The sequence below is a fragment of the Fukomys damarensis genome, unplaced genomic scaffold, assembly GCF_012274545.1.
Source record: "Fukomys damarensis isolate Sample0158 unplaced genomic scaffold, DMR_v1.0_HiC HiC_scaffold_35, whole genome shotgun sequence".
Lineage (NCBI taxonomy): Eukaryota > Metazoa > Chordata > Mammalia > Rodentia > Bathyergidae > Fukomys > Fukomys damarensis.
In genome coordinates, this window is record NW_022900947.1 from 8064358 (window position 1) to 8084519 (window position 20162).

General features: G+C 36.3%; 1 protein-coding gene across 1 annotated transcript in view; it reads right to left on the reverse strand.

The window, feature by feature from the left end:
* Positions 1-840: 840 nt before the first annotated feature.
* Rab28 (RAB28, member RAS oncogene family) overlaps positions 841-20162 on the reverse strand; it is an 84975-nt gene continuing 65653 nt past the window's right edge. The window contains exons 5-7 of the mRNA XM_010641850.3: positions 11333-11436; positions 7340-7417; positions 841-1471 (exon numbers count right to left, since the gene is read on the reverse strand). Of these exons, the coding sequence (XP_010640152.1) occupies positions 1379-1471; positions 7340-7417; positions 11333-11436 (275 nt within the window). The 3' untranslated portion in view covers positions 841-1378. The remainder of the gene's footprint in view (positions 1472-7339; positions 7418-11332; positions 11437-20162) is intronic.

A 20162-nucleotide genomic window follows, 5' to 3' on the forward strand; every position in this document is an offset into this window, starting at 1 on the left:
GCGAGGCTTACAAAACAACAAAAGGCAAGGAGGCAAATAGCTGTGGCTCAAGACAGGAAGGGGTGGTAGTCAGACCAGAGCTACTGATAGGGAACTTCCAGCTCTGGACATGACCTGGCTTTCTGCAGAGGTGGCACACATTCCTGCCTCTGATAAGCAAAGCCAATCCACCCATGAGCCTAGGGCCAGTGCCTCAGCACAAAAACGCAGTACAACTATGGTCAAGACAAACAGTCCTGCTTTAACAACTGATGTTGGGACAGGAGGAAGATGCTGGGTGTCAGGGACTGCAGAGGCACCTGTGCAGCACTGACAGAAGCAGACACGAGTGGGTCCAAGCTCTACCTTCACAGGAACAAGAGTGACAGGATAAAGCGGCAAGGCAGGGCGCAGCTCATACAGGGCCCCTGAAGCCAGGCCATGTTTTATCAATTCTAATCAGACCAATAAGACAACTCAAAGTAACTGACCATATATTAATCTTCACAGGATCACTGTGTATATCCAAAAGCATTTTTTCGGCAACCAAAAGGAAAATGGCTGAAAGGAAATTCCCCCGCAAAAAGTAACAGAAATAAATTTTGCTTATGAGGGAAAAATATCTCACCATTAGATACTGAATGATCCACAATAATCTAATAGGATGTGATAACTGATTTTGGGTATATTTTTATGGTGTTTATAGAAAAAAATTCCACATGGCACATCAGCTGAACATTTATTAAAATTCATAAAGCCATCTAAGCTGAGAATAATACAATATGCAATGACCATGATACAGTAATAAAAATACAATATCAAATACTCACTACTTTGTGAGTTACAAACTATAATATAAACAATTTAGATCCCCTTTTAAAAATGAAAAAATATTTCTATTTCAACCTTATTTCAAGCATTTTCAGTTAAATACAGCTTTATATGTTTTCAATCACAATAGACAATAAAAGAATGACCCGTTAAGTAACTGTAGGGAAAATATATTACTTATTTCAATATTTGCACTCTGAAGTATACTCTGACATACATGAATTCAGATAAGAAAATTAAACTGTGCAGTGGCAATATCCTGGCTGATGATAGACTTGGACAGTTTTATATTTGGTTTAAAACTTTTACATCAGGGAAAAGCAGCAAGGACGTACAGAACCATCATCGCACTTCTTCGGCGAAGCAGGCTGACTCCAGAGAAGGGGTGCCCATTCTCATTTCCGAGCGTGTGGTCCGAAGCTGAATGCTTTCCAGTCCCAGGAGCTGCCTGCGGCTCTGAGGCAGCGCTCACGGATGAAGGGATGGGAGCAAAGTGTGAACTGCACTACGGAGGTGGTCACTGAGGAAACCAGTTCTCAGGGGCGAGGGACACAGAAGGACGGCGCGCTCACTGGACAGCGCACATCGAGCTCCGAGGCCGGTTCACAGTTCTGGAAGCGGGCTCCTGGTTGTAGTTTACAATATCTGCCTTCACCACCCTCTGTCATAAAAGAAAAGGGTTATGATCAGGACATCAGAAAGAACTACTTACGGTATATTTTTATTTTCTGAACTTTGGCGAACTCCTGGTGATAAACGTCAGAATGAAGCAGAAGTTGATATTAAAAGAATCAACCAGAACTAATAAATAGTTGCGTGTTTTTGTTACGTGACTGGCTACTAAGTTACAATTTAAAGCAAAAGAATTAAAAGTAATCATTCATATATATTTTAATTCTAAGATAAGACCACCTCGTGTCAAAGTAAAGATTTTCACTACTTATTAATACTTCCTTAAGCCATTACACTCAGCAGTAACCTTTTTTAGAACGCTTATAGCAGTGAGTTGGTAAGAAGAGGTATGTTCAAGAGGACTCACACATAATGTACAAATATTTTGAACAAATTAATTTTTAAAATTTTTCTAGCTTTTAAAACTTCCTTCCTAAGACCCTAACTTACTTCCAAGGGGCTCACAATTGGTTTATGAATAATGAATCTAAAAAATTATGGTATGATAAGGCATTTAGAAAATTAACCTAATGTTCATGTTTTAAAAATAGTTGAAACAAAGGGCACTTTTGTTTCCCGCCTTCCCTCTAATTCACATTTAGAGGAATATCTAAAGCAATATAATTTAGCAAAATGCCCTAAAATTCATCTCTAAGAAATAATTTAAGTGAAAACACTTCACTGCTTTCAATTCTTTTAAGTCTGCACACACGAGTAAACAAAGAAAGGCAATTCAAGACAAATTTTTTAAATACTCTTTCAATTATCAGGCTATGTCAGGAAAAATGGTAAAGCATGAATAATGAAATAACTGCCCCAATCCACTTCACTGCAAGCATAATGAATACAACTATAAAGACAAATATGTTCGAATGTAACTGAAGTGTTATTTTAATTCGTTCGCTATTTCCTGTTTCACACATAAGGCTCACGGCAAAGGACCAATTTTTCAAAGGTCTAAATCAGAATTTATGCAATATTAATTTATAAACATGTACAACAATCATATGAACTTCTCTATTCATAAGGAATAAAGAACAAGATAGCATTTACTAGCCCTCCACCTCCCCCAATTGCAATAATTTATCTACTAATACCTGCACTACTGTACTGAACAGATTCTACTCTGAGAAGAGCTGGCATGTTGATTATCTTCTTCCAGGTACTTCACTATTTCTGCCCTGACAATATTCTGTAAATTCCGAACAACACAGACAAGATGGAGAAAGAAGAAGAAGAAGAAGAAGAAAAGAGACAAAAAGGAAAATCAAAGACTGAAAATAGAAGCGAACACCAAAGTAGAAAAGGAAATTTAACACATAAATTTAAACATGTCACAAAGGAAACAGAATATATGCATACAACAGGGGAGAACAGGAACAGAGACCCAATAAACATTATTCTTTCTAATTCTATTTAATTACTGAAATACATGGGCAAACTGAACATTCCAGATAAATTATGAGTTCTATCTTTGACAACACAGCCAAAGTACACAAAAACACCAATTCCTTTTCCTTTGAAAGACATTACTGACTGTGTGCCAGTCACTCTATGCTGCAAATGCATGGGTGAGTTACACAGGAGGTGTCCGCAAGTGCCCTGGACCTACTGGGCAAGAAATACACACAATTAATTGACACACAAGGTAAAGAGCTCTTCCAGGAGGCTTATGCTGTAAGAACACAAAGGAAGGAGTAGTTATCTTTGAGACCAGGGAAAGGAATAAAGAAATCAAAGGCAGACATATTTCATTTGCAATTTTTTACAATTAATCCTTTTACTTGTCCAAGATTTCAATTGATGCTCACTCCCCAATCCCTCCCAAACCTAAACTCATGCTTCTCAAATAAACAAGTTCAAAATGTAGCTGTGGGTCACATAAAAAAACCATGAAATATACGTAAGTAAAACAGCTGTCGCCTGCAAATATTTAAGTGCTTTGTTAAACAAAAATTAAAACTGTATTGCCAGATTTTAGTTGCCATAACCTCTAGGATGAAGAGATCACAAAGAGGGCTTGGGATTTGGGTTAGTGGTTCCACTGCCTGCCTCGCAAGCACAAGAGCCTGAGTTCGATAAAAAAAAAGAAAAAAAAAAAAGAAAGATCACAAAGAACAAATTAACAAATACGGATGGCAGCGATAACATCCTCTCCATTTTTTTTAAGATTTAAAACTATCTTTGCTTTTCTATATGATTGTAAATACCTTACTTTTTTAAATCCTGCCTCGATAACACATCCATTTATCAACCTATATAAAAATATCTTCCCAGGGGCTATTGTTCATGAAGACATCAATACTAAATATTAGAAAATGAAGAAGATGGTGGGTTCTGTGTAAGTTCTCTAGTACGAGTGCGAACTTCCGGGCAAAATATCATGATTTACTGGGCCCATGGCCTAAAGCTGCCAACAGAAGCAGCACCGACACCCCAGAGGAGTGAGCGCCCTCAGAGGAACGCTGCGCACCATTATCCGCCTTCCTCAACCCACTGCTTCACACTAAACGACGGATAAAATGAACAGGAGGGGTCTGAATAATCGGTTAGCAACTCATTCATCCAACAAGATGTTGGTTTAAAGCCTGTCTTATAAACACAACCAGGTTATTGACCTGTGTGCTCAAGACATTTTGATCCAAGCACTAACATAAGTGACTTGGATTTTAATCCTTAATTTTTATCAAGTTAAAAATAACACAGCAGCATCTTTTTGAGGGATCTTAACTGTCTGCCATAAAGCTTCGTACAATGTTTCCAAATTCAAAGTGTAACATAGCCTCTTTAGTTTCAAAATTTTGCTTTCTGTGAGAAGAAAAACAAAGGCTTCTATATCATGAACATCATGGTAGGTGTTCTCATGGCAGTTGGCTTGTTTACAAGCTATTTATTGATTATTTCAGAGAAAATATTACCTACAAAACACTCATCTTCATTTGAGCTAGAAAGCATATTCAATTATTTTCTCCTATTGGTCAAAGGAGTAAAAAATAATGAAGCAGCATTAAGAGAAAAGGAGCCGTGTGAGTGATAATCAGCTTCAGTGTGATCTTGTCAAGGACCCTTTGCAAGTAGATGGGGAGGTGGCAAAGATCCAAAGGGAAAGCAAGAGAGCAATATCAGAGGGAGGGTAAGAAGCATAAAGAACCCAGGCAGACTCGGGAAGACACCGCCATCATTCGCCATGTCAAGGAGGTGGAATGAACATGAACGTGCTACAGAGGCTGAATCACCCGTTAGTGTCACTCCTCCAGGATAAGCAACACGTGGTCTGTTTCTGAGATGTATACAGATGTGTAAACTATTAAAGAATATTTTGACTGATATGTATTCTAAGTGTATGAAATTACCATATGCAGCATAGATATAACATGCTAAAAAGTACAGCACAATGTACGTGGTAGGAGCTAAAACAGAAAAGCTGTTCTTCCATGTGATGAGTCATAATATTCTTCCAATAATACGCATAACTTTGGGTGAGTTATTTCAGATCTTTCGTCTTCACAATATTTTAATCTATAATACACAAAGTTTATCCAAATGGTATCTAAAGTTCCATCTGATTTATAAATTTCATTTAAAAACAAATATAAAGGTGAACAGAAGCCAGGCATGGTACAACACACCTATAATCCCAGAATTCTGGGACCCAAGGCAGAAGGATCATAAATTCAAGCCCAGTGTGAGCAACTTAAGTGAGACCTTGTCTCAAAATGGAAAAACAGCCGGGGGCTGTAGCTCTGTGGTAGAGTTCCTGCCTAGCATGTGCCTGGCTCTATATGTAATCTCCAGCATCACCCCCCAAAAAAGAAAAAAAAGCACCTCAGTTCCTCTACCTCCCTGGAGGTCTCTCTGAACCTGGGCATTGCTGTACAGCTCAGTTCTTCCTCAGTGCCACCTGCCCCTGTGAAGCACCAGAAGCCTTCCCTGCTATGGACGGCCCATCAATCCCTGTGGTTCTCTGTCCTCCAGGCAGGAAATCACAGGGTTAAACTGGGTCTCATCTTCCTATCCAATCATTCCACAAACCCTACAGATTTTTCTTTGAAATGTCTTTTATTTCCAGCCATTCTTTCCTTTCTGCCTTGACTTTGGTATTTATCACTTTAGAGCAGTAACCTGGTCTCCTTACCTCTATCTCCTTCCCACCCAACCACACACAAAAATAGATTAATTCAACCTAAAAATTGCTTTCAATTAATTCCCTGCCCAAATATTTCCCATTAAAAATAGGTTAAATAAAATTTATCAACTGGGCATTCATAAATTCCCATAATCTCTTCTCAAACTCCCTTTATACTACAACACAAATGGTCATTTATTTTAATCAAATTGCTCTTGTGTTTCCAAAATACAACCTAAGCTTTTCTATCCAAGTACTTTCATGCCAGCCCCATGTTCAGCTGTTTTCCTCCCTGCACTCCAAACTGGCCAGGTCTCTCATAGGGTAGAATAACACAGTAGCTCTAGTGTAGGGCAGACCTGTGTTCCAATCCTGACTCCCCCCTTTAACAATGGCTTAGTAATCAAATTACATAATCTTTCCAGTCTCAGGGTTGTGACAACACAAAATGACAAAATGCCACCTGCTCCAGAGAGTTGCTATGAGAATTAAATGAAATACCACACATAATACGTTTCTTCACTGGAGGCAGGGACTACATTTTAAACTTCTTTAAGTCTTTTTCAGGACCAACACTATATAACATATAATCAATAAATTACTTATTGTTGCTTCATAATCATTCACGGACTCTCCAACTGACCAGAGACCAATATCGTTTAGAAACAGAAGCTGAATCACAGAGAAATCTGAGGTCGCAGGAGTCTGTGACCACGATAACCATGGCTACTTCTTTCGTGTGTGCTCCTAAAGCCAAAAGCAAGTAACTTCTTTTATAGTAGAAGCTTTTACAAGCATAAAATACCTTACCATTCTGTCTGGTCCTAGAAAATACTGAAATGAATATCTGCATGATGATAATTAAAAGCAGCGAGCTCATAGTGCTCCGAATGACTTAAGCCCCACAGTCACTTCAGTATAACAATTTTGAATTGGTATTTACTCTGATTGCTTTAACACAATAAGCACACATCCGAAGCATGACTATGCAAATCTGACATAAAACTAACTCTAAAAGAATTAAAGAAGGATTTAAAGATGGGAAACAATTATTATGCCTTTTTAACTGCTGGAATAGTAGTGTTGGAAGGAACTGAGGGGAAATGTTAGTTTGTTGCTTCTAATCCAACCATTACTGAAGCTCAACTTTAAACCATAGGCTCTTGCTCTAATTTTGCATTCTATCAAACATGAATTAGTTAAATTATGTCATTTTGAAGTTATGTGATTTTTAATTTAACATTTGGTATTCATGACAAGTTCTCAGTCTAAGACAACAAGTAATAGTGAAAGAGTATAGGAATCTTCAATAATTAATAACACTATTAGATTATAAAAAACACTATTAGATTACCAAAAATTAATAACATTATAGATGGGCATGTTTCTAAGATGAATGGCAAGTCCCAAAAGAACTGAAGTTAAAAAAAAAACAAAAAAACAATGTGGCCAGAAAGTTAACCCACAAATTAACTACAGATAAAATTTTTATCAATTTCCCTCTTTTTCTCAACATAGGGGTCAAAATTGAGTTTCAAGATCATCATACTTTGTTAAAAGTTAGCATTCTCTATCTTCTGAAATAAACAATGATTTATACACACAATCTATTTCCAAGAATTTTCAGGCATATGTGCATGGAATGCATAAATGTGAAAGGACTCATGGGTAAAAGTTAATGGATTATAAGAAATTCATTAATTTTTAAACCATAAAGCTCAAGATAATCACCTGTGACTGTTCTATTTCTGCTTTGTTTAACTTGATTCCAAGGATTTCAGCAGCAACTTTCTGAAAACACAGGAAGACCTACATAACAAAAATAGATTTAAATGATTTAAAACAGGCACACTTGTTACCTTTAAATAAATTGAACCTTTTAAAAATGATAAACATCAAGAATTATAAAAATATGATGTAGCAGGTGATTCCAAAAATAGCTTTGTAAAATATAGAAATATACTGAATGGAATAATTTTAAATGATTAAACCACAATTTGAAAATCCATGTATTTCACTGAATTATTAAAACTTACCTTTATCATTAAAAACAGACATTTTAAAAGATTTACTATGACAAGTACAGCTGCCACTTTAAAAACAAAATAACGACATGTAAGCACTTATTAGCATAACAAACTCCATAATTCCTGAAGAAATTAAAATAAATTAATCTATACTTTACTACTCTAGCTTTTCACTTCTAATTTAATCCTGGTCTTTTGACCTAGCTTCCGTCTATCTTAAAACGTCTTAATTTTCAACACACTAATAATCTTTGTGGCTCTTATCCATTTGAACAAATTCTCCGTATCTTAATTAAAACACCTTGGTACTCCTGACTGTATTTTATCAACGCAGAGTAAAGAAGAATGCATCTCATTGCGGTGCTTTCCACACAGCCTTTTGTGTCTAGTTAGTTTATGCTAGGACCACTATAACTCCTAGAGTTCCAGTGCTGCAGTGTAACTTATTTATGCCTCAAAAATATGCTATCCTATTCCTAGCCCAAATTATCTTTATTAATTTACTTGGATCAAGATATGATATTTGTATGTACCAATTCTCCATGATAATGTAATTACTGTGTACTGCAAACATATACTAATAAATAAGAGAGAAAAAGGAAATACAGCTCTCTGAAAGATTTGTGCTATTTTTACCCCCAAAAGCATACATTTCAGTTCACTGATGTCAGTGTTCAAGAAATAACAGGAAAGCTAACGTGGTAGAACAGAGAGAAAGAAAGATAGTATAAAAGAAGATGAGCAAGAGAAGACAGTACGAAACGTAGCATCGTGTAGGCTACTGGGAGGACTTTGGTATTTATTCTGAGTAAAATGGAAGCCATGGCAGCCTGGCCTGATGGGATTTTTATTTTAATGGGACCAATCCAGTTGTTGTATTCAACATTTACTAAAGAAAAGCAATGAACAAAAGGGAAATCAGTGAGGACACTAGACTGTAGAGGCTGCACCACATTAGCAGCAGTAGAGATGGTAAGAAACAGTCATTGTGCTTTGGATATATTTTCAAAGTATAGCCAAGAGAAGTTAAGAGTTAATGATAGGTAGATGTGGCCTGTGGGAGAAACAGCAGTCAAGGGAGACACCAAAATTGTCTTGACTTGAGCAACTGGTAGAATAGATCTGCCGCTTATTCAAGTGGGAAGACTGTGAGAGATCTGAGAAGATGGGGAGGGAGAGGGAGACAGAAAAACAGTGAGACAGAAGGAAGACCAGGAGGTATGATACCCTAAAAGTTGAATGAAGAAGGTATTTCAAAAATGAGATAATTTTCAACTATTGTATATGCTGATGTAAAGTTACATAAGATTAAGGAGTAATCACTAGATGCATCAAATAAGAGGTCACTAGTAACCTTGGTAATAGGATTTTGGATGAAATACTGCGAGCAAAACTCTGTTGGACCAGTTCGAGACAAACCCGATAGAGGAACTGGCAATAAGTCTTTCAAACATTCTGCTGGAAAGTGAGGAGAGAAATAAGGAAACAGGTACAGAAAGATGTGGAATCAAGAATTCTCTTGCTTTTAAGATAAGGAAAATCACAATATTTTATATGCTGATAGAATTAACTAGTAGGCAAAAATAACATGATGGTGTATGAAAAAGAACTGCTAAAGCAATTCGTCACAGAGAAATGGGAGTGGCACACTGCCATGGGAGTCTGCCCCAGGTAGGAGCAGAGTCCCTCACAGTGAGCACAGCGAAGTCAGAAGACAGGAACAGATGTGGCAGGGAAAGGGGAGGGATATTTGGGTAGATATGTGGTAGGACTGTGTGGACACTGTCTTCTATTTGTTTCAAATTTCTTACAAAATAAGAAACAAGGTCATCAGCTAAGAAAACAGAGAATGTTCTGAACATTTGGAGAAGAGAAGCTATACAATGGTCCTGTAGGTAAGATGGTAGGATGATAAGAGTAGGGACACACAGTATAATTACCGAGCAGTATTAAGGACCCACTTGAGGTTAGTGACCGTGAATTTAATGTGAAACCTCTAGCATGTCTCTTTGTTGTTTCTGTGGTCACGTCCAAGTGTGCAGCCACAGAAAAGTGAGGGCTTGATTTAAAGCAGAATTAAGATGTGGCCAAATGAGTTTGACAAAGATAAAGAGGAGAAAGAAAACTGAGACTATATATATGGCAATGATTTTGATTGGCCGTAAACTTTAAGTTAAGAATGGAAAAATAAGGCCATAAAAGAAGGTTAAAGATTTCATAAAGATATTAGGATCTATGTCTAGTAGGTCCTGCTAGCGTTGAGGAACGACTGGGTTAGGACCCTTACGGTGTGAGCAGGGAAGACAGAACGGCTGGTCCTCATGATTAGGATGTCTGACCCTGAGGCTACACGGGGCTATGGTGAATTGTAATGACACTCACAGGAAGGAGTGGCAGGGGAAGTGGAGGACAAAAAAATACACCGAAATCACTAACAATCAGGTCAGCAGTAGTACAGAAACACAGTAAGCCAGGAATTTAATTTTTCAAGTAATGAAGGAAAGTAGCCTGGACCCGGAGATGACTGCGAGAACAAACCATTTCCAGCAGTATCCATGAAGAAAACAATCACTTTTTAATGGTGGCTCAACATAAGTACACAAAGAACACTAAGCTAACCACAAGCTCAAATATGAGAGGTTAAAATAATCCCAAGGTGAAAAAAGAGAAAGAGAGGTGGGAGAAGAGAAAGAGAGGGGAAAAAAGGGGGGGAAAGAAAGGGAAGGCAGGCAGGCCAGCGGCTGGGAGGGGGTCATCTAATACTGGTGACTGCATAAATTAATTTAGCCTTGCTGGTGGTAAAATGGCAAGGAATCTATTTAAAGAAAATAAGCAAAGTATCAAGAGCTTATGAACAAAATTTTACATTAGAACATTACATACAGAACTCAGAAACAACACTCAGTAACAACCTAGAAATATGTCCCACAATAAAGGACATGGTCAAATATATTTTGAAAAATTACTTAATGGACTATTAAATCTAGAGATAACCTTAAATAATATGAACAATTTTCTACAGATGAAAATGCTGAATAAAAAAGGAAAATACAAAATCACTTTAATATTACGGTCTTCCATTTTTGAGCAAATATTTATAGTGGTTAAGACAGTGAGCCCTTGCGTGTCATCACTGGATTTACAAATCCTAGCTCCATCGCTTATGAGCTGTATGACTTGGGCACTGCTACATAACCTCTCTTTAAGACTCACTATGAAATAGAGATGATCAGAGCAGAACAGCACAGGTCTCAGGTAAGCACTCAATCACTGTAATCTGCCAGAAGCAGTACTTGAGGGCATCAGATAAAGAAGACTCAAAAGAACTGTATGAGGTTCTCCATGGTCATCTCTAGATGCTGGGATGAGGGATGATTTATATGCTTTTAATTTTCTGCATTTTTAGATTCCTTAAAATAATGCAATTATGCTAAATTAATTATAAAAGTAATATAACTAGAATAAATATATCTCATCTACGGTTTTTCATATCTTAATAGAAATTAATTCGCTCCAAACGTTAAACATATTTCCTAGGAAGAACCCATGTCCAATACATTTTCTCCTGCCCAGTCTACTTTTTCACATGTGGTCCTTTATTGACGTTTCTCATTTTACAACACTACAGACCCTATGTTACGTTCGTAAATAAAAGAAAACATCGCTTATAATATGCGGTCTGCATTAGTTTACTTACAGAGTCTCCTGTCTTGGCTGAGACAAAGTGGCTACTAAAACCATTTTCCTGGCAAAATCGTAAGTGCTTCTCAGGTTTCACTGTTCGCATATGCTCCAAATCAACTAGAAAAGTGTTAAGGAGAGAACAAAATTCAATATTGGCGTCAATTAAAACACTTTCAACATGTTTCCAACATCATACCCTAGCTTAGACACTACCTGTATAGTGTTGGGGAACTGATTCAATTTCTTTATGCCTCAATTTCTACACTTATAAACTGGGAGAAATAAATATATCTCCTTAACATGGAGTTCCCTCAAAATTAGGTCATGCATAGGACACAATAACTAGTAGATCATTGCTCAAAACGTGAGCTATCATAGTCCAAATCGTATAAAATTTAGGCACACTGATGATGTTCAAAGATACCTACTCAGTGTAAGGCCTTTAAATACACAGACTAACTGAAGGTAAACTATTCTTATCCAAACATATTTGGTTTGAAACAGTTTAATTACTTGAATAATTAGGGCTTTTGGTAATCTTTATAACTTTACTATTAACACAAATACATAATATTCTGCTAAAATCAGTATTATATTGCACATTGACATTAATTTATTTATAGCCACAGCTTAATTTTATGAAGATACAGCTGAGCTTTCTTTCAAAATCTAAAGTATACATTTCAAGAATTATGGACAAGGATACATTTGCTTGAAGAGCTGTAGGTATCTTAAAGCACAGAACAGAACTTATGTCGAATACATATTTTCTCTTGCCCAGTCTATTTTTTTCAAATGTGATTCTTTATTGAGCAGTTTCTCTTTTCACCACACTACAGAGCCTACAAGGGTGTTGACTCAATGCTGTCAAATTATAAGGCAAATATAGTCATAGGATTTAAGGACAATTAGGCTCTTTGAGTCAATAGAGGAAAAAAAACTTAAATTGATTTTCTGAGGAAGGGACCCAACTGACTTGTAAAATCTTATAAATTTGCAAATCTAGTAAGCCTACATAACAGTAGCAATTGATTATCAACTAAAAAAAATGCTCTCATACTTCATAAAAGGCTTCATTTAAAATTATATTGAAAGTTTTCAATCTGTAGGCTCAAGAGATTTTTCTCTAGATTTCTGATCTAGTGGGGGATTCCTGACCCCATTTATGTTGCTTACCTTGGAAAACTGGGAGTTTTGTTTGTTTGGTTGGTTTTTTTCTCTTTCTTTACTGGCCACAAGGTGCTGTTCTTTAATTACTAAGACCTTATTTACAAGAACAGGGCAAAAAATGTCTCAATGCCACAAGCATCAATTTGTGGAAGACTAAAATACTAAGGTATTAGCACTGACATTTATATATCTAGTTCATCCTAATATTGAAACTAAAATACTTTCCTAATTCAGAAAGAACAGGAACAATCATGTCACTATGAAAAATCCCCAATGAAATGTCTATCCAATTTAAAAACAAATGAAGTTGTATCATTTGACATTGGTTTGCATTTATCTTTTATAATGGAAGAGTCTAAAACTTATTCTAAATAGCCAAGGTTCTCACAAATGAAATAGCAGGTACGTTTTTTTGAAGTCCTCAGAGAATTTCACTAGTTTTTTTTTTTCTCTACTGTGTTAGAAATCAGCAAGGAACATTTAAGAGGGCTCAGTTACTAGACAGTATGGTCTGAATGTGTCCCCCAAAATTCATCTGAGTCACTGTACACTGGAACTCTGCCCGCGGGTATGACAGCATCAAGAAGCAGGGTCTTTGGGAGGTAACTAGGTCATGAGAGCTGAGCCTTCAAGGAGAAGATCAGAATCCTCGAGAGGACGGGCATGTACTCTTCTGCCACTTGAGGGGTGTCCATCCATCCCTCTTGCTTTTCCCCTCCGCTGCCATGTGAGGATACAGCACTCACAACGCAATCTTGGAAGCAAACAAGGGATCCTAACCAGACACTAGTCCTGACAGTGCCTCGATCTTAAATGCCTCAGCCTCCAGAACTGTGAGAGAGAAATTTTTGCTGTTTATGACTTATTCATTTTCAGGTATTTTGCTATGGCAGCACTAACCAACTAAACACTGGAGTAATTCATTCTAAAGAAAACAGAGATGTAAATGAAATTATAATGAGACTTTTACTCTAGTAAAAACCTTTCTTCTATTTTTAAGAGCATTCTTAAAATTATCTAGCACCCCTCTACCATACATGTGATAACACACTTACTATTATAATTATTTAATTTCTACATGTCCTTGAGCTACTTGCACCATTTTCTCAGGTCTTCCATTTTATTTTTAAAAACAGAATTAAAGTTTCTCAAAATATGAAAGACCCTCATAAAGACAAAGACACAAGAGGGAGAAATCTTGGGATTCTTTTTCTGGGAATATAAAACATAATGTACAAATAAACTGCCTCAAAAGTACGCAAAGACTTATATGTCTTCCAAGTCATCATAAAAATGAACATCAAAACCACAAAGAGATAAGGAATGGATACCATTGTGAAACAAACATGTGACAATAGCCAGAGGATGGATACTGAAACACTGGGCACTTCAGGAGGATGGTAAAATGTTACAACTTCTCTGAGAAAACAGTATGGATGAGCCTCAGAAATCTGGAACAGAACTCCCATATGATCCAGCAATCTCATTTCTTTTTTTTTTTTTTTTTTTTTTTTTTGTCTTTCATGGTTTATTTTTTTTAATTGAATTTATTGGTACATTCTAGGTAGACAGTACAGTTACATTCATTACTGGGATCTTGTACCTTTACATGCCAGGTCTAGGTTCTCATTTTTTCCCCTTGTCCCCGCCCTCCCTTCACCCTCCCCTCCCCCCCTTCAAACACTTTAATTCCATTTTTACATTTTCTCATATTTTTTCCTTTTCCTTTATTCCCCCTTCCCTATCCTCCTCACTGTCCCTACACCTTTGGTCCTTTTCTTCCTATTTGCTAAGTGTCCCATTAGGATCTTGATAAGTATATATCCCAAAGAACTAAAAGCTGGGTCTCAAAGAGACAGCTCTAGACACAACAGCCAAGATAGAGAAGAAACTCACATGTGCATCGATGGATGAGTAAACAAAACGTGGTATATACATAAAATGAAATATTATTCAGTCTCAAACAAGAAATCCTGTTACATGCTATAAAATGAATGAATCTTAAGGATATTACACTGTATGAAAAAGCCAACCATCAAAAGACAATAACTGCATGACCGCAGTTACAGCAGGTAACTAAAGCAATCAAATGTATAGAAATAGAAAATAAAGTGGTGATTACCAAGGGTGTGGGAAAAGATAAATGGGAAGTAGTTTAATTGATACAAAGCTTGAGATATGCATTAGACAGTTCTACAAGTCTATTTTAAAATAATGGGAATATATTGCCAATTGAGCTATACACTTAAAATGGCTAGATGGTAATCTTTGTTTTATGTTCTGTATTGCATAATAAAGCAAACAAAAAAATAGCTACCCCAATCCAGAATTTCTAATTACCAGCCGCTCTAAAATACCTTAATGGAAAAATAAATATACTGATGCTTCATATACCCCTCACTCAGCCTCAGTAACAGTAAAGTCTAACCAATATTATTTCATCCATGTTCGACTCCCAGATTATTTTAAAGCAAATTTAATGGTCAAATTTAACATATCACTTCATCCAAAAATACACTGGTACTATGTATTCTGAATTGTTTTTTCTTTTATTGAGGTTCACAGCTTTGATTAGAAGCAACAAACACATTTTGAACCTGAAGTTGTCACTTTCATTTTTCATTTAACCTCGCACACTCCACTGGATCATGAAGTCCTACATTCATGTGAAATTTCAATGTGTTTAGAGTAAAATTGCTTATCTTCAGGATACAGACAGATTCTGATAAGTAACAAAGTAAATGGTGTTTCATAAATGGTAAACAATTCAGATTAAACACTACCTTCTATCAAATATCGTCACAAAGCATCATTGTAACAAAAATTTTAATATCCCAAAAGATTATCTTTATTTCTTATACTCAGATCCAGAGATGGTGGAGTATATACAAGAATTAGTCCCATAAAAGAAAAAAGTTTCCTCAGCTTTTCAATTGTTTGTATTATGGCAAATATAGAAGAAACCTGGGTTGGATATAGCCAGGCTTCTTCAGGTATTCACTGTTCATCTGGGGAGGAAGAGGCACGGTGGTGAAGAACATATTCCCAAGAGGCACATGGGCTCCCCATCGTCCAGGTCCAAACCAGCAACTCTTATCTCATTTTATTAATAATAATGTGTTATATTCTTGAGAATTACTAAGAAAGTAAATTTTAAAGTGTTCTCACTGCAAGAAAATGTCTGTGATGCAACGTACGCGTTAATCAGCTCAATTTAGTCATTCCACAATCTATACAGCTGTATGTGTATATATACAGAATAATTTATATAATTATATAGATACTAGTTTATATGTAATTTTATCAATCAAAATAATTAAAAATAGAGACTAAAAAAATGCACTCTCAATAGCTTAACTGCCTACATTTGATTCCTGCTGGTACCATCCATGGGACCTTGGGTAAATCACTTCAGCTTTTTTTTTCCAGTTTTCTCATGTGCTAAAATGGGAGCAGTAATAGACCTATCTCATAAGGCTATTGTACTAGATCAAAATGAGTAGAAATGCATGAAGCAAAGACAGCAACACCTGGCACGTGGGAAGGTGCATGCTATGTGACAGGCACACAAGCAGCATTAGCTGGTGTTATCACAGTGTTCACTTATCCACTATCACCAGCCATCTTTTACGGGTTACATTCTGGGAAGGCTACAAGGAGCACACGTTACAAGGCCTGTACAGTGAAATGCTGAAACCAACAGAGGATCTCAGTCCCTGTGCCAGTTAATCCTCATTGTCAACGTGAGTGGATTATGAGTTCTGGAGAAGGGGCTGCATCATGGAGGTGATCTGCTCATCTGTGTTCATCCCTGAACGTGCAGTTAGGAGGTGAGGCCCAGTTGGTAGAGGTGCGTTGCTCGGAGCCTGCCTGCAGAGGTGTATCTCCCGCTGCTTCTCTCCTCCTGGGCCCTGCTACCCTGTCACCATGAAGTGAGAAGCACTGTTCCACCACACCCTCTGTTGTGCTGCTGCCTCGGAGCCAGTCAGACCTCGACAGAAAACACGTGTCCAGTTAAACTTCTCCCCCATAAGCTTCAGGTGTCAGGCATTCCCAGCAGTGGGACGTCTGACCTGTGTGGCTGGTGTATTAACAATGGCATATTCTTGAGAATTACTAAGAAAGTAAATTTTAAAGTGTTCTCATCACAAGAAAAGGATGTTTGTGATGTACTGTGCACGTTAATCAGATCAATGTAGTCATTCCACAATGGAGTGGAGTGTTGACAATGGAGCTTTCTAAAACTAAAACTTCTTGGGTTGACAGGAAAGGCCTCAGAGAAAAGGCGATGATACAACTCCAAAGGATGAGGAAAAATTAGACCAGCCTAAAGGATAGCGGAGATACACATTCTTTACACATTCTTTTATGTGCAAAAGTACCTGAAAGCACTCATGCTGGTGAATTAGAAGGACCAGGCATCAGGCTGTTGTATGAGGGCTAAGAACATATGAACAATGGTAATCATCTACACTACTATACTTTTCAACTACCTTACACACTCCAGTCCACTTGAGCAAAAAAACTATATATATATACATGAAATCTTTTTGATAAATATATATTAGAAAACTCTCAATTTACCATTTGACTCAAAGCACTTCCAATATACAGAAAAACTGTTTCTAAGTTCATATTCAGAAGATAATTACAAATGATAAAGAATGGTGCATTCTCAAAGATGTTATGAATATCACATTTTTTCCGTTTATCTATCTTGTATACACAGTTACCACTATCAACACCATGAACTTTGAAATAGAAGCACAGGCAGCTGAAAATCATTACAATCCTACACAATGATCAACTTGAATGTGGTTCATACTAACTTCATGGTTGTAAAAAATCACAGACACCAACAACAAAGATAGTTCATGCATTTCTTTCAAAGGGGCACCCCCTTTAAATTTAAAATAAATTTATTTATAAATATGAGCATCTATTATATACTGTGCCTATCAAATACTATGCCAAAAAGAAAAATAAATAGGAGAACAAAATAAATGTTATCTTTACCCTCACATTCATGAGAATGAAAAACCTGTAAAAAAATGAAATTGCAACATTCATAATCTGAAATGGGGATGCAAAAAAGCTGAGAAGGTAAAGTAACAGAGTAGAAGAGGTATCACATCAGGTACCAGGCAGAAATTATGACAACTTCATATAGGGAAACTTCTTTGATCTAAGGTCTAAAGTATAAAAGTCAGCCAAAAAAGAGGAGGTTGGAGGGGAAAAGAATGTTTTTGTCACTTGGACAACAGAAACAGAAAAGCTGTAAGAGAAAAGGACTGACTACAATTGAGGAATACAAAGAAACCTATCAAGCCAGAGAGGGAACCTACAGTATGGGGACAGTACCCCAAGACTATAATGGGAAGCACTGGAAGGTTGCAGCCAACAACACAGCACAGTCTGCACTTGGAGAAAAAAAAATTATCCAGAGTGAATTGACCAAAATCCCAAAGTTAGTCACCAGTATCACAATACTACCCAATTCAAAACAAATCTTCAAAAAGAAGAAGGCATCAGCACTGGAGATAATCACTTAATCGTCTTTTATTTATAATTCTAAATAAAATGATAAAGACAACTTTAAATAGTCACTATTATTTTTAAAAGTGAACTGTCATTTAGCTAGTTAATACTCTGAAGTATTAATAACAAGAAAGCATAAGACTGAGCCCACAGCACTACAGAGGAGTATCAGATATGCTTTGCCTTAACCCTTGATTACATAAATTCCTTTACAAAGTACTTGCAGCTGTACACACCAGTTGTGTAATTGCATAATGTTTAAAAATGATCCATCACGATCAGCCGAAATACGACAAGTAAAATTCCCTTAATAATGTATTATATTTGATTTATATGTGCTTTAAAAATGTATGTATCTTGACTTTTTAAACACACACTAATACTAATATAAGCCAATTATATAACAACTTCATTTTTTTTTAACGCCTTATTCAGAACCTCCACTGCATGTACCTAACACAACTACTACTACTAACGGACAGACTAAAAACTAGACACCTAAAATGTATTCTAGGTAGAGCTGATCAAACTAAAGGATGTAAATTTTTAAGTAACATTTTAAAATTCAGAAACACAGTAGTTTCTCCACCACGTTTTAAATATTTGTTTGAGACTTTAGAATGTTCTCATTCTCCCAACTATTTCTTTTTCAACATGCTGTATGAATATATCAAAATACATACGATTTTTTTCAAACAATATTACTCCATGTTTAAAAAAAGGAAAAGTACTATATGATGCTAATTAATTGCATTATTAATGTCTATTCCCTGTCCGTGGAAAAGAAAGCATTAAAAGTATAAACACTTTTTGCTCTTTGGTCAATACATAACAACAGGAACAGAATATTCTCAGTGAAACGACTGTAAAAAATGTTGCTGCCTAACTTAAAAGAAGTAAAAGCAAAATATAAATATAGCACTTGTGGAGATTTTCACAGTAATTTTTAGGTTATCAAGGAAACATCTAGAGTGTTGATCTGGTTATACTCAATTCAAACAAACTACTTGTCACATTAACTACCTCCAGGAAGTTACTCCAAACACAAAATAAACTGTTTATGCCCCTACTCAGATAGATAACATGACAGATTGTTACTAGTTGAAGACAGATGAAATACATTAATTTGATTGTGAGCATGTGTTTAATTTTACACTGCCCTGTGCACACTCTCATGCTGTCTTTCTATGATGACATAGTAAATCATGCCGTATTAGAAGAATTGTTAATGCAAGAAAATAAATTACCAGAACTTGACTTTGACTTTGCTGATTCTCAAATCAACTTTCTTTTAAAAAAAAATAACTGCCTGAATCACTGGATTCTACAAAGAGATTTTTTTTAAAAGTTAACATCAAAGAACTAATTTCTTGTATAAATTTAAAGACCTCCATGGAGCTGAACATTTTTCCTGTACACTAGTTTTTATTTTTCTTTATGAATGTCTTCTTCTGCCTCTTCCCGTTTTCTTCTGGGTTTTAAGTGTTTATCTTAGAAGTTTGTAAGTGCATCCTAAATAAGGACATTGGCCACATTTGCGCCAAACATTTCCCTTAAGATTTTTCTTTTAAACATTTCATGATACTTTTGAGAAACAATTCAAGAATTTTGTTTTTATGAAGTCAAGTTTTATGAAGTCAAATACTCTGAAATGACAGGCTTGTTACTGTTTTCAGTTATCTTCATTTGGTTCTTTGGTTACATGCAGCTAAAACAAACAAAAATGAACAAAAAGGTGCATCATGGCCACTCAGAAGACTGTTGAGTGAAGAAAAATGTTCACAGACTCTTAAACACAAAACATCAATTACGCCTAAAATAATTTTTACTTCTTGATTTTATAGGACTACTGCACAGGACTGAAAATCAATGAAGTACTGTTTCACTCTACAGTAAGAATAAGTCTCGTAACTGTGATACACATAAGAGACAAAGAATATGCATAAGTGATTGCACCTATAAAAGTTAAAATGGCAAAAGCAATGACATTTGGTGAAGCATACAGAGACAGGGAAAGGAAGATAAAGGTTAAGATCAGGGCAAAAGATAGCTTCCTCTGAGGATAGAAAGAAGATAGGCACCTGCACCTGCTAGGCCTCTGGGGGTGCCCTGTGGTCTGTTTCCCAACTTGGGAA